Source organism: Molossus molossus, unplaced genomic scaffold, assembly GCF_014108415.1.
Source record: "Molossus molossus isolate mMolMol1 unplaced genomic scaffold, mMolMol1.p scaffold_m16_p_1, whole genome shotgun sequence".
Lineage (NCBI taxonomy): Eukaryota > Metazoa > Chordata > Mammalia > Chiroptera > Molossidae > Molossus > Molossus molossus.
The window spans coordinates 241,478,569-241,503,491 of record NW_023425344.1 but is presented as its reverse complement, the minus strand read 5'-3'; the positions used below and the strand labels follow the sequence as shown (position 1 = coordinate 241,503,491).

General features: G+C 58.5%; 1 protein-coding gene across 1 annotated transcript in view; it reads right to left on the bottom strand.

The window, feature by feature from the left end:
• Nucleotides 1–24,923, bottom strand: part of PRIMA1 (proline rich membrane anchor 1) — a 50,249-nt gene that overhangs the window by 748 nt on the left and 24,578 nt on the right. Inside the window, exon 4 of the mRNA XM_036243971.1 lies at nt 7,677–7,806. Within this exon, the coding sequence (XP_036099864.1) occupies nt 7,677–7,806 (130 nt within the window). The remainder of the gene's footprint in view (nt 1–7,676; nt 7,807–24,923) is intronic.

The following is a 24,923-nucleotide window of genomic DNA, read 5'->3' as shown; positions in this document are numbered from 1 at the left end:
AGAGTGTCCTGCCCGCGCAGAGCCCCCGGCGGCCCAGTCCTGGTCCTCCCTCACAACAGTGCCCGGAAGAAGCAGGCCAGGAGTGGAGTTTCATTTCCCGGGGAAACTGAGGCTTAGGGGGCTGGGACCTGCCCACGGTCCCCAGCTGGTTTGTGGGGCCTGGACCACCACCCACTGCCGCTGAGCCCCGGTCCAGACGTCTGTCTGTTAAATCCGCATTCCCAGCAGGCACTGGCCCGCAAGGGGGCGCTGGTCCGGTCAGCTTGGGGAGGCCTTCTCCCCCCTCCTGGAGACTCCGGTTCTCAGAGTCCCCCAGAAGCACGTGTCATCTTCTTTAACCCAGCACGTCCCATGTCCTGGGGTCTGAGGACCCCACGTTATGTAGCTAGATAGATGCTGCAGACGTTTTCTGGAACCCCCAGGTTTTTAGGGCTCAGGAGAGTTGCTTTTCGGCAATGGGCTCATGGAAATCACAGGGTCTGAGCAAACCTCTGCCCCCGGGCCTTCTCCTCTCTGTCCCCTTCGTCCCTCCTCCCGCCCCCACACGCCTTTCCAGGGGCCTCAGGCAGCTCCGACTTGGCTGGGGGGGCTTGGTTTCTGAATCAGTGAGTTTGCATGGTCTGGGAAGGGGGGACAGTCATGTTCCTCCAGTGAGACCTCGCGTGGCCCCCACGAGGAGGGATTCCACTTAAGGGAATTCCTCAATACATCATCAATATGTAAGAGGGACAATGGACATCAGAATCAGGATTCTAGGAAATAGTAACAGACAACCTCTCTGGGCCCAAACCCACAATGCTTTTCTCCCTCACAAATGTTCAGTCTTGAGCTGAGAAATCCGCAGCAGGTCCCGGTCAGGGGAGAGAAGGCTAGGGCCATGGAGGGTGGATAATGAGGGCATAAAGAAGGGTCTGGAACTCCCTCGAGCATGGGCGAAGCCTGGGGGCAGAGTTCAGCCCTCTTTAGATGAGGGTGGGAAACAGCAGAATTACTTCTGCCCGAGAAGATTCTGAAGCCAGGCTGCGGCCTGGACACTCCTGCATCTCCAGGGCCTCGGGGGGAAGGGTAGCTCAGAGGCCTGGCGGGAGGCAGGCCTGTGGGAGGGGCACAGGGACAGGAGGCAGCCCCAGGCCTTCTCAAAGGCTCAGCCAGCCTCCCAGGCCAGGAAGGATGAAGGGGGTCTGAGCAGAAGCTGCACCCAGCAAAGAGGGCACCTTTGGCTGGCGCAGGCCCTGCAGGGCATTCCAGAGCCCGAGCTTGGAGGGAGAGGGTGGCTGCTCAGGGCCTTGTGAACTTGGTCTGCTCGTCTCCTCCACCGAGCTCAGCCCAGCCACCCTGCTCCCAGGGCTGCTGCCCAACCCACTCCTGAGGTCTTCTGGGACTCACTGGAGCCCAGTGGACGCTGGCGTTGTTCCTATAGCAGAAGGCTCTGCCTCCAAACTCCCACTGTGTCCTTCCAGGGCAAGCCAGTTAACCTCTTTAGCCTCAGTTTCCTGGTCTATAAAATGGGCACAATGATGGAGCCCGTTTCATAGGCCCGTCGGGAGGATTAAACACGTTAATGTGTGTTAGGCACCTGGGGGAGCCTCTGGCCTACAGTGAGTGCTCCGTAAGTGTGTTAGCTCTCAGGGCTGCTGCTGCAAAGGGTCAGTGGGCTGCTGCTCCGCTGGTGGGAAGCAGCCGTGCCCTCTGTCCGCACAGACTTCCTACCTAAGGTGCGCCCCGCGGGGCTCCAGAAATGCCAGGCCCGGCTGGCTCGGTGGCGCTGGGAGCCAGCCAGGGCTGGTCCCGATAACCCACAGAGAGGCATGGCCACCCTGCTGCAGGCAGAGAGGGCCACAGACAGCTCCCTACACGGCATGGTTCCTAAAAACGAGAGAAAGGGCAGTGAGCTTTCCCTCGGCCACGTCCAGAGGGCAGGTGCTTCCGTTCCCGCAGTCCTGGGCGGGCAAGCAGCGGGCGGTCCCCCTGGAGCGCGGCGCTGGCAGCGCCCACCGCCAAGGCCAGCAGCCCCGGTCTCTGCGGAAGCTGCCCCACCAGCACCTCTGGGCTGGGCAGGGAGGGCCAGGACCCAGGTGCCCCTCTTGGGCCCTGCTGACATCGATGTGACAGGGCCCACCTTCAGCCTGCTGCTCTTCTGGGGAAGCTGGAGGCAAAAAGAAGCTTGAGTCTGAGAAGGGAGGGCTGCCGGCTTACTCGCTCTGTCTCCTGTGCCCCACGAAAGAGTATGTGAAATTAAAAGGTGAGCCCGGCCCGTGTGGCTCAGTGGTTGAGCGTCGACCCACGCACCCAGAGGTCGCCGGTTCGATTCCAGGTCAGGGCACATGACCAGGTTGTGGGCCAGATCCCCAGTGGGGGGCATGCAGGAGGCAGCCAATTGATGTTTCTATCTCTCTCTCTCCCTCTCCCTTTTTCTCTCTCTAAAATCTATAAAGAAAAAATATTTTTTAAAAAAAAGGTGGCCGTGGGTGTACGAAGCCCTAACCATTCTCGCTAACCGTAAAGCCTGCTCCAGAGGCAGGCGGCACTCGGACTCTGGGTGGGCCAAGTCAGTCCTCTTCCACCCCCGCTTCCTCTCCCCATTCCTCCGAGTTTACCTCCCTCACAGCACTCATAGTTTTTTAAAACCTTATTTATTAATATGCTGTGTGTGTGTGTGTGTGTGTGTGTGTGAGAGATCTTCTTCCTCCATTGGGGGTGGGGTGGTGGGAGCGGGCAGGGACTCAGCCTTGTTTATCTCTGCATCCTGGCACCTAGTCTAGTCCCCAGCACACAGTAGGTGCTCAGTACACATCTGTGGCCCAGCACTGACTCACTGCGGAGCCCTGGGGCAGCCCGTGGTTCCAGGGTACCATCCAAGGGACTTGGGCATTCACGTGCCCGTTCTGCTAGAAGTGGCCCCACACGAGGCCTGTGAGCACGAGAGCCCCGCAATGACGCGCGTGCTCGGCACACTCAGGCACGCGCACCTGCGCTCATCACGCCCAGGGAGCTGCACACTTGCCTCTTGTCTGCAACTGGTGGTCTGCAGGACGGGCCAGACTGCTGTGCAGCCTCTGTCGGCCTTTTAGCCAACACTGTCAATGACAAGGGGATGGCTGTCAAGCGGCTGAATGGCCAATCGATGGCAGAAGGTGACGGACCCGTGCCATGGGTGGCCACTGGAGCCCAGGCGTTCTTCCTGAGCCTGGGCTATGGGGGTGGCTCAAGGGAGGGAGCCTGCAGGGTGGGTGTCACCTCTTCACGACACTGGGCTCTTCTCTGCATGCGGGGGTGGCTGGTGGCCTCACCCTCTAGCGTCCACAGACGGCAGGCTCCCTCCCTCTGGCTGTGGTAGTGGACAGGGGACTCGGGGGCCGTCGCATGTGCTCGTCTCACTGTGAGCAGCACCCCTTCTGAGCCCCTGGCCTGACTAACATCCACCCGCTTCCGAGAAACCTCTCAGGCCCCAGGTCTCGGGGGGCCCCTCCTCTGGGCTCCCCCCCCTCAGTGCCAGCACGGAGTTGGCACATCGGAAACGGTTGTTGAGGAACAAGATGAAGTTTGATTCGCTGCGTGTGTGTGTGGGACGCGCTCCCTCCGCCAAGGTCAGTGCCCAGTGAGGTCACCGGGGTGCTCCTTCAACATCTGCACCTCGGTCTCCTCCAGACCCTGCAGACGCCTGTGGCCCCTGGCTCACACCCCAGGTGCCAAGGCAGGCTGGCATCTCCAGCATCACCTCCCTACCCCAGGCGATTCTAGAACCATCCTCCCAGCAATCTGGCTCCAGAAGGCTGTGCAGGAGCCATTCACAAAGGTCTCTGGTCCCTGTCCTAGGACTCCAAGCTGTGGGAGTTTTTTTTTAAAGCAGGGTTTATCACTGAATTATCCTTTTATTGGTTTTACAGTGACACGAAATGCTTTTGTTTCCTGAGAGAAAAGGCATGTTTCAGATAAATTATTAACCAAAAAGAATCGACTGTGAACAAGAAATCCTCCGTTTGCCCTGGAGAGATGCGGACACGCAGTGGGCTTGCGGGAGCGTCTCTTACAGCCCCCAGCAGAGGTCAGCCCGGAGCAGCGAGGGTCCCTCCTCTCCGCACCCTGGGGAACTCCTGGGGAACTCCGCGCCTCCCTCCGGGGGGGTGGGGAGCACCAGCCTCTATTTCTGCCTCCACTGGACCGTGAACACAGCGCCCCGAATATCTGCCCTTCTGGACTATGAGGGTCTTGGGCAGGGGCTGGTCTTACTCCCATGTCCCCAGGTCTTGCCCAGAAGAAGGTGCAGATCGTGGTGTTGGAGCTGAAAAGGGACTGTGATGCAGTCTCCATTCATCACCCCACCCAACCCCTGCCCTGGATGCTGACGCCTGTGACCACACCTCCTGGGATCCTGTTTCTCGGGTTTGCTGATGGGAGTCACCCTCGGGAGACCAGAGAGCCTGGGGAGAGGTCTGGGCATCTCCTCCCCCTCACTTCCAGTTTGGGGGCTGCATCTCTGGTAGTTCAACCACAGCTCGCCATGATGGGTCTCTCGGGAGTCGCTCAGCTCTCCAGGTTCACGTGGCACCTTCCCTTGCTAACGGCGCCCACTGCCGCTGGTCATGGACGCTTCGCCAGCTCCATTGGCTCCCTGGATTAGAGTCTTGCCCACACTCCTGAGGGAGCCGCGCCCACACCCCGGGAAGGGATCAACTGTGCCATCTGGGGTGAGTTCCAGGCTGCTGGCAGACCCTGGGATCAAGAGCTTAGAGCCCGAGGAAGAAGACAGGCCCCCACATGTCTTCCTGGGAGACGCGCAGCCCTGCGCTGCCAGTCAGCCATGGGAGCCGCCCCCGGCCTCCCGTCGAAGCAGCATGCTTCTTCAGAAGTTCGGGCAGAGGGAGGCGGAAGCGACTGTGTGTATCTTTTGGAAGAGCCCGGGCTTATTAAAAAGATGCTGCTGCCTGTCTGAGGGGAGGGGCGGGGGAGGGGCCCCTGACGGGACTAGGGCCCCATCCCTGGCGGTTCCCCAGTGGGTCTTGCACACTCTTCCTCAAAGCCCTGCCATGGCTCCCGCACCCGCTGAGTCCCAGGCAAGCTGCTCAGCCTGGTGGGGCCACGCCTCCCTGTCTGGCTCACAGCTAACCTCCAGCCTCATGTCCCTGTCACAGGGCTTCCTGGTACCCCGGTGCTTTTGCTCGTATGAGTGCCTTTGCCAGGAGCGCCTCCCCTGCTCCATTTCTTCAAATCCTGGTCCCAAGGCAGCAGCTGTCAGCTCACATGTGGTAGGTCCTGGTCAGTTAACTGACACCTCTGGGCACCCACAGCAGGCTGCTGGGGACGTGCTGCAGCCTCACCGCCGCCGGCCTCCTGACCGTCATGCAACACCCGCCCCGCCAACCTGAGGTCAGGAGGGCAGACCGTGGGCACCGCCTGGGTTTCCTCTGTCTCTGTACCTGCAGGGCCTGTACACACAGTAGGCGCCCACAGAACACATCCCCGGGGAGACTCCGACCCACCCACCTTGATTTCCGAGGCCTGGGGTGTCCCTGGATGACAGGGCCTTTGGGCCTTTCTGTCCATCTGTTGTCCTGGCACAGACACCCCACCACACCCCTTTCCCGGACCCCCCGAGGAAGGGCGGACAGGGAGAGCGAGGTCTGCTCTCCGCCCAGCACCAGAGGGTAACTCATCAGTAACACTGCTTTGTGGTGCTGGGCGCAAGTTCCGACTCCACCACCCCTGGTGGTGCCATCTGGGGCAGTTCCTTTAACACCTTTGACCTCAGTTTCCTGCTCTGTAAAATGGGCCTGGGAAAAGGTGCAGCGAGATGGACTGAGAGAGGGGTCATGATGGAGGGAGGAGCCCAGAGTGCGGCTCGGGTTAGTCCCTTGTCACTTATCTGCTGTCGTTTTGGGAGGGTGCCTCCCAGCATGAGTGCTGGGGACAGAGGGGTCTGGCTGGGAGGCAGATGCCCAGGGCAGGGCCTGCCTCACAGCTGTGTCACCGGGGCCCAGCCCCCAGCAAACTCCTAGGCTGTTGGCCCGACATGTCCCATGTCCCTTCACCGTGTGCCTTACCGGGTCTTTGTTTAAGACTTTAACTTGATATTTGACTCTTTCTGCCTTGGATTATTAAAGTGAAATCACATAGAACAGTTGATTAAAAGGGTAAAGTCAAATATTTTAGGTGTTATGTTTGTTCTTAATGTAGATCCTCTAACTTTGGGCTGTAGGGCATTTTTATCTTTTTTTTTTTTTTTTATCCTCACCCAAGGATATTTTTCCATTTTTTGTACAGATAGAGTGAGAGGGAGAGAGAGGAAGGAGAGAGAGAGAGAAACATCGACGTGAAGGGACACATCGAGTGGCTGCCACCCGCACGACCAACCAGGGCCGGGGACAAACTGCAACCGAAGTACGTGCCCTTAGCGGGAACCGAACCCGGGTCTCTCCGGACCGCAGGCCGACGCTCTAACCGCTGAGCCAAACTGGCCAGGGCTGTAGGGCATTTTTAAAAACATTCCTAGAAGTACACTGACCGTTCCATTGCCCTTCGGTGTTTCCCAACATTTCTCCGTCTTTTGATTCTAGCTTCCCCCAAGATCCTGGGGAGCCGTTTTGGAGGCTTGATGACTGCCCAGTCTTCTCAAAGGACTTGGCAGGGCTGCTACACTGTAACCCCAGGCCTACCCTGCCACACTTCGGGCCGGACACAGCCCAAACCTCCTCAGACCTCAACCACAGCCGCACTGTACAGCAAACCCAAACCCAGCTGGGAGCTGGTGCCTTGCAACCTCTTTTGAAAGGCAAAATGAGATGGCTACAGAAATGACCGTGAGTGTTAGTGAAAGACAGTTTGCTGTTTGGATCATTCGTGACCCCACTGGAACACTCCTATTCATCCTTCAAAACCCAACTTGGGTGTCACCTTCACTGGAAACCTTCTCTGAGGCATCGCACCCTCACTCTTCTCCCTCCTGCCATCCTCCTCCCTCTACCTGCAACTACGGAAACCATGGAAGCTGTGCAGCACTTGGGAGCACTTAGTGTGTAACGAGCTCTGCAGAGCGTGAAACAGTGCATACAGTGCATACCATTTACAGCAGGCACCTCACCCCGCCTCAGGACAGCATGAGGCTGCTATTCTTCCCCCCTTTGACAGATAAGGACACCGAAGGCCAGAGCGGTAAAGTGATTCCCTCCTGGTAACGCAGCTTGAACTAGAGTCTGAATTTTGATCTGACTCCAACGCCCAGTCCCCACTGCAGACCAGCAGGGTGCCTCCCACCAGCCGACCCTGCAAGGAGTATGTCTATACTCTGAGGCTCCGAGTGAGCCCCCGACGGGGGGGCCTGTGACTTACAGGAAGGGTCGCTTTCTGCTGCACTGAGCCTGACCTACAATCCGTGCTCATCAAACGCTTCCTGAGCTGAATGCCCTAAAAATGGCGGGCCACCAGGCCTGAGGTCAGCTTTAAAATGTTTAAAATGTTTCAGCAGATGAAAAGATGAAAGGAAAAGGAAAAGCAATGTAGGAAATATTGGCCAGATCTTGATAACTGTTGAATCAGGGTGAAGGTTCACAGTACAGTCTTTCTTTCTGCTTCTTAAATGCTTAACAATTTTTATAATGAAAAAACCCCAGTGGGGGTGGCTGGAGGGGCCCCGAGCCCCGCTGGGGTCCCCTCGGGGCTCGAAGCCAGCAGACACTCACCTCTTGATGGCTTTGTAACAAATGATGACGAGCACGGCGAGAAACACCAGGGAGGCACAGCATACCGCGATGACGATCGCCAGCCCCGACCACCAGCTCTCCTCCGCGGGGCACGAGGTGGAGCTGGGGGCTGAAAGACAGGAGCGGCCTGAGTGCACCGGGGGGACCATCCCGGGGGACAGCAAGGGTGGCCTCCCTGCCATCCATCACCCAGATGAAGGCTCTCGGACTGTCCTGCCGTCCCCACCCCCACCCGGCAGCAGGTGACATCATGGCTGGCCCCCCGCCAGGCAGCACGCTCCCAGCAGGGGGGAAGCACCACGCCGGCCATCCATCCTCCGGGCAGGAGCTAACTGACAGCAGGGTCAGGTTTAATTTCCCATGAAAAATAACAGAACATCTCATTCTCTCAGTTGAGGCATTAAATCCGCTTCCTCTGCAGGTGGGGGTGGGAAGCAGGGCTCATGGGGACACGGGGGAGGAAGGAGAGAAAGGGAGGTTCGTCCACGTCAGTTCCTCACTCATCTCCTGAGGGACAAGCGCGCCCCGTCTTGGACTGGGCCCACGCGGTGGGCACCTGCAGCTGTCTCAGCTTGCACGGGGCGGCCAACATCTGGAGAAGTCTGTGATTGACAAAGCATCCGACACCGGGTGCTACAGGGCCCCCTGTCCTCACTCAACCCACAAGGTCCTCGGGGAGAACCTGTCCCCCCTCAGCACGGGCTGTGTGGGGTGGACCTCAGCACAGGGGCAGAGAAGTCTGGAAACAAAGCAGGTCCCCTCTTCTCTGAGAAAGGCTGCCGCATTCCGAAGGCCCTGGAAGACCCTGGCCCAACTGGGAAGAGGCACCAGGAACTGCAAAAGGAGGGAGAGAGAGAGAGAGGGAGGGAGGGAGAGAGAGAGAGAGAGAGAGAGAGGGAGGGAGGGAGAGGGAGAGAGAGAGGGAGGGAGGGAGAGAGGGAGGGAGGGAGGGAGGGCGGGCGAGCGAGCAGGGAAGGGTGAGCGTGTTGAGGGAAGGAAGGAGATGGATGAATGGACAGACATGCAGACTCTACTGGCAGCTTTGGGAATTAAATTCTAGACATGAATGTACAAAGGTATCAAAACTGTGCCCTGGACTCCGTCCACTTAATAACGGCACCTCGTGGGGCCCACCAGCACGTGGGAATAGTGACCGTGGGCGGCTTTATCATTGTTGCTGCTGCCGTTTTCATACTCACGGTAATTTACACATCGGGGCACCTCCGTCGGGCACCATGCTTCCCTCACCCCCAGAAGCTTCCCAGCCCCTTTCTAGTCAACCCCCACCCTGGAGGCGCCACGCTTCTGCTTTCTGTATAAGTATATTATTTTCTTTCTTTGTTTAGCCAAGTGGTTCTGGGATTCGTCCGCCCGCGTGTTGCGTGTTCAGTGCCCCCCCTTTGTTCTCCGTTATGAACATGCCTCAGTCTGTTGATTGTTCCTGATGGGCCGCTGGGCTGTGTGCAGGTCTTGGCTTTTGTGAATACAGCTGCTACAAACATTCACCTATAAGTCTTGGCGTTACACACGTTCATGTTCTTCCTGGGTAAACACCGAGGGCTGGGCTCCCTGGGTCCTAAGGTGCGTGATCAACTTCCTGAGGGGCTGCCGTGTCCGCGAGGAACAGGCGCAAGGGGTTGGGGGGTCCCAGGTCCGAACTGCTATCAAGGGGCATCGCTGGCCCAATTAGGAGCTCCAGGAAGCCAGCGTGTCTCCCAGGCAACAGGTGCTAAAACCCCGTTAATGCAAGGTGCCCAGGGTGGACCTCAGCTCCTCAGAGAGACCACGCCGACTCAGAAATGCTCCTGAAGAATGGCGGGGACAGGATGTCGCCAAACCACACGCTGCTCTCAGCCAGGCTGACAGCCCTAGAAACCCCAACACCGAAAAGCCGTAGGACACAGAATTCAAAGCAGGGATACACTGAAATACAGGAGAGGGGATCCAGGCAGAGTCTCAGTTCCCCATCATGAGCTGCTTCTGTGCTTTTTTTGTGGAATATCAAACACCAAGTCCTTTCCCCGATTCCTCATTTTGGGGTGTCCCTGGCTCGGCTGAGTCTTCGCAGGGTGACTCAGAGCAGATCCTGGCAGCGGTGGTCATCGCTGGAGAGTCAGAGATGCGACCAGATACACAGGCTGAACCCAAAGCGTTTGCCTCCGTGTGTTGACGGCAAAGGGAACCGGCTTGGGTTCCCGTCAGTTCTGCACCAGGCTGTAAGCCCGCACACCTGCCTGCCAATGGCCCACCTGTTCTCCAACACTCTGGTCTCAGCCCGGGTGCGCCCCTCCAGTGGGCACTTGGAAATATGGGGGTGTTGGCTTTGGTAGCCACAATGAACCCAGCCAAGCTATGGACAGTCCCACACAAGGTAGAACTGTCCCCTGAAAAATGCCACCAGCATCTCTGTCGAGAAACTCCATCAACACAGAAGGGTTGATGCCAAACCTCACCTGGAATTCAACACTAAATTTCAGAGCGCCTCTGTTCTTCACAGTCGCTCTCAATGAGGTAGGACTTTCCTCTTTTGCTTACTTTGTCCAAACACAGCTGCGATCTCAAGCCAGGGACTTGTTCGAGAGCGTCTTTCTGCATGGGGTCCCTCAGCAGCGGACGGCTCAGCACAGATGTGTGAGAACTACCCAAAGCAAAAGAGCGAGCAGATGAAAGAGGGGGTACTCTGCGAAGCGGTCCTAGGCACAGGTTGGTATTTTGCCCAGAAAACAGCTGCAGTGTTCAAAGAATGCATCCTTACTCTTGCTCGAGTCACTTTTAAGCAAAATTCAGGGGATGTCGGAGCTGGAAAAACCGTAGGAGGGGTCATGTCAGAACAGAGAATACACACTGGGCTTTAGGATCAAGTAGCTTTCCCAGGGGGCAGGGTGGGACCCCGGTCCCTGGGCTGCAGGCCAGGTCTGCCCCTTCCTGGACTTCCTTCCCACTGGGCACGGCCAGCCCATCTTTCCAGATGTGTTATGACAGCTTACCCCACAGGGACAGGCTGATGGGTCATGTTCTAGAAGACAGCATCACGAAGGTGCTCATGCATTTGTTCCTTCACCCATCCACCAAAACTTTACCGCGCACCCTCTGTGCCCGGCACTGCGCTGGGAGCCAGGGGTGCACAGATGAATTGGATGCTAACTGCCCGTCCCAGGTCTGCTGCCAGCTGCCTGCCCACGGATCCCTGCAGAGGGCGCCGAGACCCGCCTGCCTCGCTCCAGGAGCCAGCAGACTCTGGGAGGACAGGAGACAGGCTGATGTGCAAGGTGAAGGTCATTCTTAGCTGAGGGGAGGAAGCCATAGGTGCTGAGGTTCAAGAGGTTCTTGCGGTGCCCGTGAGAGGCAGGAGGTCAGCGAGGACGGCTGGGCAGCCAGAGTGCGAAGTCCCAGACCCGAGGCTGCCCAAGCTCGGCCTCCTCTGTCACTGTCCCCAGCTCCCGGCCACGCTTCTGCAAACAGGACAGAAAGGCAGGAGCCGACAAGACCTCTCAGGGGTCACAACGCTCTCTCTCCTGGGACTCAAGGAGGCTTTGTCTGCTGTGTTCATTAAACACTCCTGACGCCACACAGATGACGGGACCGGCACCACAGAGCCCCTGGAACGAGCCGGCTCAGTTCGCGTGGTCAGACGCTGCTTTCCTTGAACCGAAACGCGCGTCACTAGAAGCTTGTGTCCGTGGCTTCGGCTTCCAGCAGCGAGAAGGAACAGAGGCCGCATTTTGACCCCTCCCCGCAAAACAACCAAAAAATAAATGCACTAAATATATAAAACAGTGGTTTTCAAAACAGTGGACGTCAAGGCAGCACAAGGCCGTCGAAGAGGCGTGTTCTCGGGCTGCCCAGCCGGGGAGACTCTTCCGATGGCGGGAAGGGCGGAGGCAGCAGGGCCGCCACGTGGGGGGTCTGGAGACGGAGCTGAGGGCCCCGGCACCGAACAAACAGGTGAGGTCTCTCCCGGGGAACTTCCAGACGGTGGAGGAAGCTCTCTGCGCACAAGTAAATTCGCCACCAAATACATACTCACTCCTCCCCGCGAGTGCTGGGAGGAGGAGGCCCCTACATCTGGTGGAAAAGTCTCTAGGAAAAGGCACGGCGGGGGGGGGGGGGGGTGTGTAGCTTCGGATGTGCCCATCTGAATGGGTGTCAGGAGGCTGATCACACCAAGGAGATTTCGGGGGGGCTTGTGGACTCACCAGCCCTCCGTTCTTCCCTACACTCCTCCTGGGCTCATTGTGACGATCAGATAAGAGGACGGAGGGTACCCGGAGTAGCAGCCATGTTCTGGGCACCGACCATTTACACCCCCTCTGGTAGGTGGGGAGCCGGAGGCTATGCGGCCAGGTGTCTGTCCCGATTTGAGCGCAGGTGAGCCTTGTGCCAGTTCACAGCCCACTCAGCCCCTGTCCACGTGTGACCCAGGGACCTGCGCTTCGCTCCGCGTCAGGGCCAGCTGTGCACAGAGGTTTGAGAGGAAGGGTCAGAGGCAGGAATGAATGAAGGAAGGAACAATGAGCAGGATGGAAACAACCTCCGTTTTGCAAGATAGCTTTCAGCTGTTCCCAGAGAGGGACCGACGGCCGCGGCATCGCTCACCAGTTGAGAGGTGGGAGCTGTGGCTCATCCACGCCTCGGCCTCCTGACCCTGCGCTTGCCCACCTGGCCCCCGCCCCTGAGCACAGCCGCGGGCGCGCACAGGTGTCTGGGCATCATGACGCCTCTCTCCTAGCGTCCAAAGCCTTTGGTGACTCCCGCCCAGGCTGCCTGAGGGGTTCCCTGCCTGAAGCCCGGGCTGAATGGACAGCACACCTATCGGTCGGGGGAGGCGCTGCTGCCCACAGCTGCCCGCTCTGCGCCCTGCTTCTCAGGCCCGGCTTCCGGCCACCAGACAGGTCCCAGCACTGACCGACAGCTCGGCCCAGCACGGGCTCGGGCCCCCGAGCTGTACGGACCAGTGCCTTCAAGGGAACAGTGTCACGTCCCAACCACAGAGGACACACAGGCCTTGACTGTGGGAAACAAGACTGAAGCCAGCCGGGGCCGCGTGACACTGCCTGGTCCTGGAGGCCGGGGCAGGGGCGAGGGGCACAGCCCTCTCCAAGGGGCAGCCACGGCACAGTTGGCCCTTAGGTGTCTCTCGGTTCCATGCCCTCCAGCCCACATGAGGGGTCTTGAGGAAACTGTCCCACACGTTTGGGAACTCGGCACACGGGACTCGGCACACGTGGTGAGCTGACGGGGAGCCGAGAGTGTGGGGAGCATTTCTGAGCACCTGCTCCCGCCCTGCCTTGGCTGGCACACCTGAAACACCTCGGTCCTGCAGCCTTGCTCAGTCACTTGGTGGTGGCAGAGCTGTGTCATTAGCCCTTGGACAACGGAGGACACTGAGGAGGGGGCGGGGCGGGCCTCACATCTCTCAGCCCTGCTCTCCGACTGCCCCCAGTACCCCAGGACCATGCGTTCTCAGAGGCTCCTTCGTGGGCTGAGCGCCCCAGAGTCCCCTGAGCAGGAGGCGCTGTTGGGGGCAGGGTCCTCCTCCCTCTCGCTCACCCCACACAGAGCCCATTGTCTCCCAACACAAGGGCCCACTCAGGCCCACTGCTTCCATTCATGGGCACAGGGCATCCTGGAGGAGGCCCGTGCCAGGGTGTCCACCCTCCCACGTGGGCCAGCTCGGGTGCGGGCCGCTCACTGGCTTCCTGCCCCGAAGGTGCCACAGTGTGGCTGGGCTTCAATGCCAGACACAGGATCAGGCTCGGCACTTTGAGCAAACCTCTGGAATGAGCCCCCTTTCTAGAAAGAAAGAAGTCTTCTCCTTGGGAACTGATCAGGTGAAGACGGAGCTTCTGCCTCTCAGCCCATGAGAATCTGGCTGCCCAATGACAGTAGGCAGAAGGCAGGACTCCCTGTCCCCACTGCGCAGAAACAGGGGGCTGAGCTCCGGGGAGGTGGGGTGTGGGGAGAGGTGCCTGCCTTTTCCAAAAGCGAGGGGCAGCGCCTCTCCCCTCTGCAGGAGGGAGGCTGGCTGAGGACACTGCGGCCTGAATGGGGGTCCCTGGCCTCCAGCGGGTCTGGGAGGTGAGCAGTGCCCTGGGGCGGCAGGGCTGTGCTTGGCCTGCTTCGGGGCCATCTGTCTCCTGCCCGCCATCCGTCCCACAGTCCTCCTGGAGCCTCACCCTGCCTCCAAACCCGGCCCAGAGGCCTTCTACTCGGCAGCGGGGCTGTGGGGGCTGCTGCGGCCGAGCCTCGTCTGCTGTGGATGGAAACTGGGCCATGGAAGCGCACAGGCCTTGGCCCGTCTCTGGCAGGGGCTTCTGCCAGAAGACATGAGTGCGCCCCATGACTGTCTCAGGGCTTCAGGGGGCTGGACCGCAAGGCCGACCAGCTGGACACTCGCTGCTTCACAGAGTTGCCCAGGGCCCCGGGTCCCACCCTCACTGCTGTGCCCGTGGCCCCTGCCCTCAGCCTCTTCTCAGCAACCACCCTGCGTGTGTGGCACCCTCAGCCCCTCCCCTGTGCTGGAAACGCCCCTCAGTGAGCTGCCACCTTCCTGCCCCGCCCTCCCCAGGCGCTGGCCCGAGGCTGCACCCTCTGACCCCTCTCCACCTGCCCAGTCTCTCAGCCCGACCCCCTTCCGACTCCAGGGCTTCTGATTCCTCCCCAGTTCTCACTGTCCCCCGACCCTCCTCCCGGGGTACTGCCCCCAGTTCAGCGCGGTGGTTATCCACTCGGGCTTGGAATCAGAAGTACCAGGAGTTACATTCCAGATCCTGACCCTGGGAAAGTCATTTAGTCTTTTAGATTTGATCTCAGTCCCTTCCACTGGACGTGGGGGAAGCACATCAGAACGCGCTCCGGGGCTGGTTGGGCCCCGTCAGAGTGCCCGGGACAGCCCTCACTGCGCGCCCGTCACCCCGCGCACCGGGGGAGCCTTGTGGAGGAGGAGGTGAGATTCAGGCTCAGCCCCACAGGCTGGGGGTGGGAGGGAGCCAGTCTGTGGGAAGGTCCCATCTGGGCTGGCCTGGGCTAGCAAGAGAAGGAATGGGGGCACCAGCAGCTGGCACCCCAAGCTTCTCTGCTCCCCAGGCTGGTGCCTGGGACCTCCCTGCAGATGGGGCTCCAGGTCCTTCCATCTGTGACCCCCAGCCCGGAGCCCGAGCTCCACGGGACACTCACTCCTGACGGATTGATTTCGGCCGGCATCCTGGCACAGAGCCCAGTGTGGTGGCAGGGTGGCTGCTTATCACCAAGGACACTGCTCTCAGGCTCGGCTCCTAAGCGGGGCACTGAAAAACCCATCCATTATTAATAACCGTCTCCATCATTCCTGTGCCTAATTAGGAAAGGGATTTATGAATTGGGTTAAAGTCTCCGGGCAGCCATGGCTTTGCCCGGTGCCAGGGAGGGATCAGGGTGAAGGCCGGGGCAGAAGGCGAGAGCCGGCTGCTGCCTGGTGTAATTACTTCTGCTCTGGCGGCGACCGCAGAACACGGCTCCCCTTGTCCACCATCCGAACAGCCTCCTTTGTGCGCTCCTTAGGCCGGGGCTGCTTACGCCACAGTGCTGCTCTCTCAGGGCTGCAGTCTGCCCTGGCTCTGCCCCTTGCCCTGGGGACCCCCAGGCCTGCTGAGCCTCCGTTCCCGCCCGGATGCACTGCTGCCCCGAAGGTCCGAGCTCACCAGCTTTCGAACAGTGCGCACTGCTGAGAAGGGGGCGGTGGGGGCTGCACTTCGGAAAGCCGCAGGTGACCACTGAGCCCACCCTCGTTACCTGGACTCCTCATCTTTCAAGTGCGAATCTCTCCACTCACTCAACGCGTATCTGTTAGGAGCCCACCGTGCGCCACGTGCTGTGCCAGGTTCCCGGGACATGACGGTTGGCAAAACAGACCAGGACCCTGCCCTCATGATGCTTCCAGCCTGCTGGGCACGGACACTCACCCGGTCATCACTAGAAGATGCAGGCAGTGATTCCTGCCTCAGCGGGCACTGCAGGGACAGACCGGGGCAGGGTGCCCTGAATGGGGGAGCCAGCGCGAGTTGTCTGAGGACAGTGAGCTCGTCTTTCTGAGAGGCTCACAACCTTGGGACAGGAACACGCTCCGATGTCAGTGCCCCGCCGCCCCAGCACCCAGCTGGCGCTCAGGAGATGGTGCATTACTCTCCCTCCTTCCAGAGGGCACTTCACAGACGACGGGGCCCCGTGGGCGCCCAGGCAGGCAGACTCTACTCTGTCTAAACAGCTTATCCACTTTGAGGAGGGGTTCAGGATCAGCTCAGACCGGTGGTTGAAAACTCTGGCCAGCAGGCCAAATCCGGCCCACCACCGCTTGCTGTAAATAAAGTTTTATTGGAACACAGACACAGCCATGTGTTTACATATTGTCATGGATACTTTCTGACTATACAGCCGAATTGAGTAGCTGCAACGGAGACTGTATGTCCTTTAAAACCTAAAGTATTTACTTTCTGGCCTTTTACAGAAAAAGTATGTCTGCCTCTGCCTAACAAGGGCTGTGTTTACCCGAGATTCTCAGATAGGCCTAAGCGAGTAGTCTGAGGGAGGCTGAAATTGTATCCCAGATTTTTACTCTGCAAGTGGATACTCCACTGTTTCCATTTTATTTTTAGAATGGCTCTTTATTCCCAAAGTCACACCACAGCCTGGTGGGAGGTCTCTAGACAGGTGGCTCAGGGCGCTGTCCTCTGGTGAGCCAGCAAAGCACAGAGGACAGGCAGACCCCAGTGTGGATCCTGACAGCCACACCGCACCTGCTGAGTGACCCTGTCAACCCACTGAAATGACGAGCTCTGCATCAGTCCACGGGGTGACCACCTTCCCTGGGAGGTGGTGGGGAGCATCTGCCGTGACAGTGTGTCAACTATCATCCTGAGCCCGCTGCAGGGCAGTCGATGAGGGACGAGGCTGCCACAATGGCCGATCCACACGCCGGCAGAGGGCCCTGGAGCAGAGGCAGTGGGAATTGGGCAGACTTAGGACTGACATCCCCAGGAACCGCCCACACGCTCTCACTGTCCTTTAAGCAGCGGTGGGCCCCAAAGCGGGGTCAGCTGCCACTCTGGTGCCAGGTTCCTAGACGAGCTCCTCATCTGATGAAAGGCTTCCCCTCGGTGTCCGCAGCCCCGTGCCAGCCCTCCCCGGCGGTTTCAGGCCCACGAGAGGGCACTGGCTCCTCCTCCCTCCCAGCGGCCCCTCTGGGCACGCCTTGGGGTCTCTTTGCTTTTGGGTGTTCAGTCGTCAGCTGCTGCAGCCACCGACCCAGTGGAGGCTGTGGAGGTGTGGGTGACAAGGTGGGGGCTGCTTCCCACCCACGCTGGGGTGCAGGGGACCTGCAGCTACCCTGACTTTCCTGGGCATTGCAGCCCTTCTTTGGAAGACTGTTGGAGGGCTGCGGGGCACCCAAGCCCAAAGTGGAGAGCATTCACCCCCCCGCATCTCGGAGAGCCCTTAACTGGGGACCGGCAGGTGCCGGTGGCAGTGTAGCCCCTGCCGCTGGCTGGGGACAATGTGAAGAAGCGTCACGAGCCTCCAGTCCCCTCCAGAGCAGGGTCGGGGTCAGGCCTTCGCTGGGTCGGAGGCTCCACTCCCACTGGCCTCCTCTCCTCCTCTGTCCCCCCCGAGAACATGCCCTTTAACCATCCTGTCTCCAGCTCTGAGGACAGGTCCCAGGTCAGGACGCTCAGACAGGAGATGGCCGAGGTGCCTGCCTTCGAGGAGATGACATTCCTCCCCGTGAGACCATGTGAGCTTCCTACGCTCCCACGACTCCTCCCGGACCGCCCTTGGCTGGCCCTCCGGGCAGAGCCCTGTCCTGTGTCGGCGGTCCTTGTGGGGTCGAGCGAAGGCTGGCTGCTGTCCAGGCTGTGACCACAAAGGGACGGTGACATAGCAGAGAAAATTCACGGCTGCTCAGTTTGTTAAAAACAAAAAGGGAAGAAACCTGAAATGTCTGTGGCTTTGGAGCAAAGCCATTGTCCTGAGGAGAAAATAACCAACCCACCTGTGTGGATGGTCCGCGACGGCACTGTGACCCAGTAGCCCTGCCCCGTGCGATGCTTCCATTTAAAAGAGTTCAAATAAAATTAAATTAAAAATTCAGTTCCTCAGTTGCAATAGCCACGTGTGTGTGTGTGTATTTATATATGGTTGTTGTTGTTAATCCTCACCAGAGGATATTTTTTTCATTAATTTCTAGAGAGAGGGGAAGGGAGGGAGGGAGAGAAACATGAGAGAGAGAGATGTGAGAGGGACACATCGATTGGTTGCCTTTCACATGCGCGGGACCAGGACCGGGATCGAACCTGCAACCCAGGTACGTGCCCTTGACCGGAAATCGAAGCCGCGACCCTTCGGTGCAGAGGCTGCCGCTCTAACCACTGACCATGCCCGCCAGGGCCGCTCCAGCCATACTGCGAGGGCGCACGAGCCACAGCAGCTGGCGGTGCCCTCGCGGGACAGCGTGGACACAGACCACCTGCACCACGGCCGCAGTTTCCTGCCGGCGCCCGGCCGGCTGCTGGCAGGCGACCTGCTCCTTCCCGAAAGGCAGTAGCACACGGGTGGCGAAGTAAGAGCCACACGTAAGCCTAAGCCCACAGTGCTGTTTTCAAAGCACCTTTTCCCTTTGATTTTAAAATTGCATTCTCATGCCCCCTCCCCCCGAGATAGACGGGCAGGAATTCTGAGTACCATTTTATAGGTGAGGACACGGAAGGTTCCCAAGGACCTGACGTCACAGAGCTGCTCTAAGGGTGACGGAGTCAGAGCTGAGCTGTCAGGCTTCTGCCGCTGCTGCCGGGGTGTCCAGGACGGTGAGGACGCAGTGGGGGGCCCAGCAGCTTGGCTCTGATGAGCTGGGGCATTTCTAATGCCCACCCTTGGCATGTGCGCTCACAGAGCCACACGGCTTCCTGAGTGGACATTTGGGACCTGAAAAGTGGTCACTTTGCCTTCGAGATAATAACAGCAGAGAGCTGCTCCATGGCTCCACCCCCGTGATGGGCAGGTGTGCCACGGCCACGTGGGGCAGCTCGTGGCCCACGAGAACCCTGCAGCTACTGCCCGAGGACACCTTCTGTCTGAAGGATGGGCATGCTGAGACTGGGCAGGAGGTAAGGACTGGCAGCCAACTCCTGCCTGGGAACTTCCTTTTATTTCTGGACAAGCAGCTCAGTCTCAAGATCAAGGCCAAGTTGTGACCACAAAGGGACAGTGACATTGCATTGGAAACCCCTGAATATCTGCAAGCACTTCATCCATCTGGACCTCAAACAACTAAACAGAAGACGTGACCTTGGCCTAGAGCAGGGTTCCTTGGCCTCAGTACTGTTGACATTTTCTTTGTTGGGGTCTGGGGGTTGGGGGCTGTCCTGAGCATCCCCAGCCTCCACCTACTAGATGCCGGTAGCACCCTTCACCCAACTGTGATGACCAAATGTTCCTTGGGGAATAAAATCTCCTGGGTGCAGACCAGGGGCTGGAAGGTCTCCCTGGCTACTACACTTGGTGCAGAGACAGGTCTCCAGCGGGCACAGCCAACAGCGCGGGCCTGGCCTGGCCTCCCAGCGTGCAGCACACCAACCCCAGACAACAGAGGGAGGTAAGCTTGATGGCCTTCCAGATGGAACCTAAGATGCCAAGCCAACTGCCTCCATGGTGACCCCTGACTACTCAGAGGCAGCACAGCGGACCGGCTGTAACAGTGCCCTAGCAGAGGCGCATCATTCTCTTCCAAGGCCGCCATAACGCCTCGCCAGTGCAGGGACAATGTGCCTTTGCCACCCACAGTCCAGTTCATTCTAAACAAGACAACAAGGAGCCCATTCACTCTCTGCAGGGGCAGGGGACAGGCCAACATCTCTTCCAGGAAACGGTGGCCTTTGGCTTCTCTGACTGCGGGCAAGGGTGACACAGAAACTGGGGAGCTAGGAACAGGCACTGCTCATATTGTCTTGTTTTTCTCCGGTGGAAGAAGGGACCTAAGCCAAGGGACGTTCCTCCCTGACCCGCCTGGCAGAACTTCGTCATCTCTCCCAGGCAGAAGACCCAACAACAGAGGTTCTTCTCAAGGCCACCGAAGCCCAACCCTTGGAGGGAGGACACCGCCTGTTTCCGAGCAGGACTCCGCTGGAGGCTCAGCGGAGCAGGGCCTCTCTGACCGGCCCTGGGCAGAGCAGCTCCACACCACAGTTCAGGAGGCCAAACCCCAGGATGCCCTCAGTCCCATAACATGAACCAAAACTCCAACGATCACCATCTACACAAAGTCATGGCCACTAATGCCCGTGTTCATGCCACATGCCAACCGTCCGGACAGGGCCTGCCAGGCTGGTTCTGAGCCTTCATCAGCATTTCTTATTGGTCATCTTCTGGTGGATGAGCAAATGCCAAAGGCTTCAGAAAATATTATGGAGAAATGCCTGTATATTTTTTAGAAATGTCAATATGCGTAATAAAAATACAATGACAATAACAGTAGCCGCCTTTGCTAAGCACCATCGGATGTGTATTCGTTGAAATCATCTGAGTTACGTCTCCTTGTCCATCAGGACACATGAGTCACTGTCTCCATCTACAGAAGTGGGAACAAGGCGGTGAGGGGCGGTCAGCGGCGGAGCCAGGGCTTCAGAACCATCTAACGTGCCAAAGTCCACCTTCCTTCCACCACATTCCACAGTAATCCAGGCGAGGACCCCAGCCTGGCATGCCGGGCACCTGGGTCCAGCTGGAAGAACAGACTCCGACATCGCCTGAGGATGCGGTTGGCCTTGGCCTGCGGTTTCCTTGAGGGGTGTCCCTAGCCGTCTGCCCGGCCATCTCCAGCCTTCGCTTGATTCCCCTTGAGGGCAGAGGCAGGACGGACTGAGCGGGAGAGCAGAGCCCCTTCGTGCCCACCCTGGGTGCCAGGAGGGAGGGGGGGGATAACATTCTCAGCAAGGGGGAAGCGAGGGAGTAACTTCTTATATCACATTCAGGATCAAGTCCTCCCTCTTAATTCCTATAGTCCCGAGTTCCCTGGACACACTTTTCCAAAACCCAGGAGACACTGAGCACCTCAGGGACCCCACACTGCCACCCACTCTGGATTGTTCATGACAGCCGGCCACGCAGGTCGCCATCGACAGTCCCATCACCTCCCTTTGACAGGGACATTAGCGGGGCCTCGGAGGGGAGGGCTGCCTCCTACAGACAGGAACCAGCCGTGGCCACCTGCTTTGAAAACGGAAGTTACCAGAAACAAACGCCAGGTAGCCAAGGCCCTGGGCCAGGCCCTGCCTCCACTCAGCCCTCACTGGGATGGAGCTGGACTTCCCAAAGCTCTCTGACACCAACCGGAGCCAGTTCTAGGGAATCCCTGCACCCAACATACGCGCAGTAACCCTGAAGGTCCTTGAACATGCAGAGGCTGGTCAGGAAAAGGGAAGGGAGGCCGAAGGGTTAGGCCCGGTACCTGGTTCCTCTCCCCAGAGGCAAGCGCTATTCTAACCGATTGCTATGTCTCCCTCGAGTCAGCAGGGATGTGAGTGTTTATACTCCACGCGAGAGCATCGATACGGACTGAAAGTTCATGTCCTCCCAGGTTCACAGGTTGAAACCTAAGCCACGATGCGCTGGTCTTAGGAGGCGGTGTCCTTGGGGATCATTCAATCATGAGCGTGAGGCCCTCATGGAAGGGACCTCGGAGATGTGTCACCCCCTCTGCCACGTGAGGACACAACAAGAAGGAAGGTGCCGTCTATGAACCAGGAAAGGGGACCTCGCCAGACACCACATCTGCGGGAGCCTTGACCGTGGACTCCCAGCCTCCGGAACTGTGAGAAACATGTCGCTGTGGTTTGTGAGCCCGTCTGTGGCATTCTGTCCGAGCAGCCCGCACAGACCAGGACAGCACGCCCGAGGTGCTCATGGGGAAATGCGCCCCGGCTTCCACGCCCTACGCTCTGGCACTGCTTTCCCGGCGGTGTGGGCACAGCTGCTGTCTCTCCCGCTGAACGGAGACCCTCCGTGCCGGGATTCGTCTAACCAGTTCAGGAGAAGCTGTTTCAAATGCAGGATCTCAACTCCTTATTCGTCCTTTCCCGATCCAATAGGTGGTTTGGTGCCCAAACTAGTTTGGTAGCAAACCTGAGCTTCAGGAAGCAGGGTTCTCTGTGGTCTTGATCGTCAGCTTGTGCGATGTCTACATTTCCCACTGCAGAGATGTCGCTGGTGCGGAGGTGCCTGGCAGCGTGACGTCACCGCAGTGTGACGTCACCGCAGCGTACACACGAGGCCTTCTGGTTTCGGAAACACATCTAGCCCAAGTTCCCACTAAGGGACGCGGAGCTTTCCCAGTACTTCTGTCAGATGGAGATGTGGCAAACCAGACATTATGGGCTCCTGGGTGTTGGCTCCAGTCCCAAACCCACCCCGATGCCAGCGTGGTACCCTATACCCCGCCCCTGAGCCAGCCTGGCGGCGATGAGAAATGGGTATGTTCCGAGGGTTTCCTGGAGAGGCAGGCATCCCAGAGGGCAGGAGCTCACTCCGGCCCCCAGGCCACCTCCCTTCCCCACTGAAGTCCTTCCGGCCACCCTCTCTGCTGCCCTCGCCGCCCGGCCCCACACTGCTTCCAGGCCCCTGGTCACCCTGAGGGCTCCACTCTGAGAACACCGCCATTCAGCAGCCAGGGATGCGGATTTTAAAAGAGAATAAAAAGGTCAGGATTTAAAAAATGTGAAGTGTCTTTCTTAAGCACTGTTTCCTTCTTTGTCTTTTTAAGTATCCGGCGTGGCCTGTGGCCACAGCCCTCCCGTGTGGCATCCAATTCAGCTGCTGTCCCTGAACTTCTGAAGTAGAGCAGCGTCCTGGGCAATGGCCTCAGTAATGGGTCCGTTTTAACCTCTCTCCTTGGGAACGAAGGCGGGAAAGGAAGTTGTCATGTTGAAAATGGAAGGAAAAGTGCAGGGGCCTTCGGTCCTGAGCTGCTGGCCTCCCCCTGGCTGCCTCCGCGGCTCACCCCAGGTGGGCAGGCGGGAAGGTCCGGCAGCCTCTCTCCCAGGCCCCAGTCGCTATCCACACTCTTTTCCCGAAAGATCTAGCCAGTTCCACAGCTTCAAATACCAGCCAGATGCCCACAATGTCCATATCTGTAGGTTTAGCTCAGCATCCCCACCCCCATGCTCCTGACCCATAGATTCAACTAAGCCTCTGTCTCCACTCGGCTGGTCCACAGGCCAGTTCAGACCTTATGTGCCCCAAACAACCCTTCCTCTTCACCCCTCAGCTTCCTCCCCTCCTGTCTTCCATTCACCCAGCTGCTCAATTCAGAAACCTGGGCGTCTTTCCTGAGAACCCCTCCCTCCATTCCATCCAACAGCAAGTCCTCCCCCAGATTTGGCCGCCCTGGTCCCTTCTGCCTCCCAACTGGTCTGTCCCCTCCCCAGTCCACTCTCCACACCGCCACCAGAGGTGACTTGTAGAATGTAAATGGAATCGTGTTACACTCCTATTCAATACTCTTCAAAGGCTTCTTACCAAATGTAGATGGAAACTCAATTTTTAAAATTCTCATTTGAGGATATGTTCAGAGGGAGGGAGGGAGGGTGGGAGTGAGAGAGAGAGAGAAATTGGGTGCCTCTCACATACGCTATGACCAGGGATTGAACCCCAAACCCAGGTTTATGTTCTGACCAGGAATCAAACCCGAAACCTTTTGGTGTACTGGACGACACTTCAACCAACTGAACCTCCCTGCCAGGGCAAAACCCAATGTTTTTACCACAGTGTTCCCTTGTCATTTTGACTGTGCAGGTCCAAACCCTTGCAGGGAAGAATCTTGTACTTTTCTGGGCTGTGACTGCTGGTGCCAGTGGGATCATTTCCAAGGGGAAGGTGATAGGTTGTGGGATGTGTGTTTAACCCTCAGAGGCAGCAGCACTTAATAAACGTCTGCGCCCCGTCTGGGCTCACGCGCCTGCCGTCTCCCCGGAGTCGGGTGGGAACAGCAGAGCCGGTTAATCCCACAGGGCTTTGAGTGGCCCGCAGAAAGCACCTCAGAGTTGAATAAGGAGATAAACTGCTTTGCTGGTTTAGGGCCCAGAATGTTCTCAGTCACACTGATCCCTCGTGCATCCCACGTAGGTGTCCACCTGGGGTGGCCTGAGGGGGCGGGGCTTCGTTCCCAGGCTGTGGGCGGGGCTCTGGGCCCACCCTGTGCTGTAGGAGTCCCGCAAGCTCCCCAGTGTCCAGGTGAACTGGGCACTCAGGGCACTGGGCTCTGTCTTGGTGGGAGGGGGGAGGGGAGAGGAAAGGAACAGAAGAGGAGAAACTCAGAGAAACATTTAAAAATCTCCGAAGCAGTAGGTGGCTCTGCAGCAGCAGATTCTGCATTGTTTGGGCGAGGAACTGAGAGCCCGCTGTGCAGCATTGTGCTGGGCTGTCCTCATTTCTCAGAGGACTGCAGTGTAGCTCGGCTGGTGTCCCCCGGTCACCGGGCCCCAGCGCTTGAGGACTGGCTCCTGTGGGCACACAAGGCTGCCCCTTGCCCAAGGCTTCCTCCCGGAGCTGCTCACACCCCAGACCTCCCTGTGGGCTGGACTGCAGCTGCACCCACGCCCTGGCTGGCCCCTTCCCCAGGTTCCTCCTGAGGGCGCTCCTTCAGTAACGACACACCCGGACCCCTGCCTCTAGGGAACCGGATCTAAGACCCGCTGAGGAATGAAAAATTAAAAAATAAAACAAAGTAGCCCTGGCCAGTTTGGCTCAGCGGTTAGAGCGTCGACCTGCGGTCCAGAGAGACCCGGGTTCGGTTCCCGCTAAGGGCATGTACCTCAGTTGCAGTTTGTCCCCGGCCCTGGTTGGTTGTGCGGGTGGCAGCCACTTGATGTGTCCCTTTCACATGGATGTTTCTCTCTCTCTCTCTCTCCTTTCTGCTCTATCTGAACAAAGAATGAAAAAGTGTCCTTGGGTGAGGATAAAAATAAATAAATAAATAAATAATAAATAAATAAATCAAAGTAAAGAAACAAACATGAAGTCTATACAAGTACCCGACCACAGGAGACGATGCGGAAAAGTTCAAGTTCGTACGTGAGCATTCAAAGCATAGAGTGGACAAGAGCCCCGGTGATGGACGCCGAGAGCCCTGTCCTCCAGCCGACCGGCAAGTCCACGCAGGCGCGCCCGGCGTCCTGGGCCCAAACAGCACGTGCAGATTTACTGACC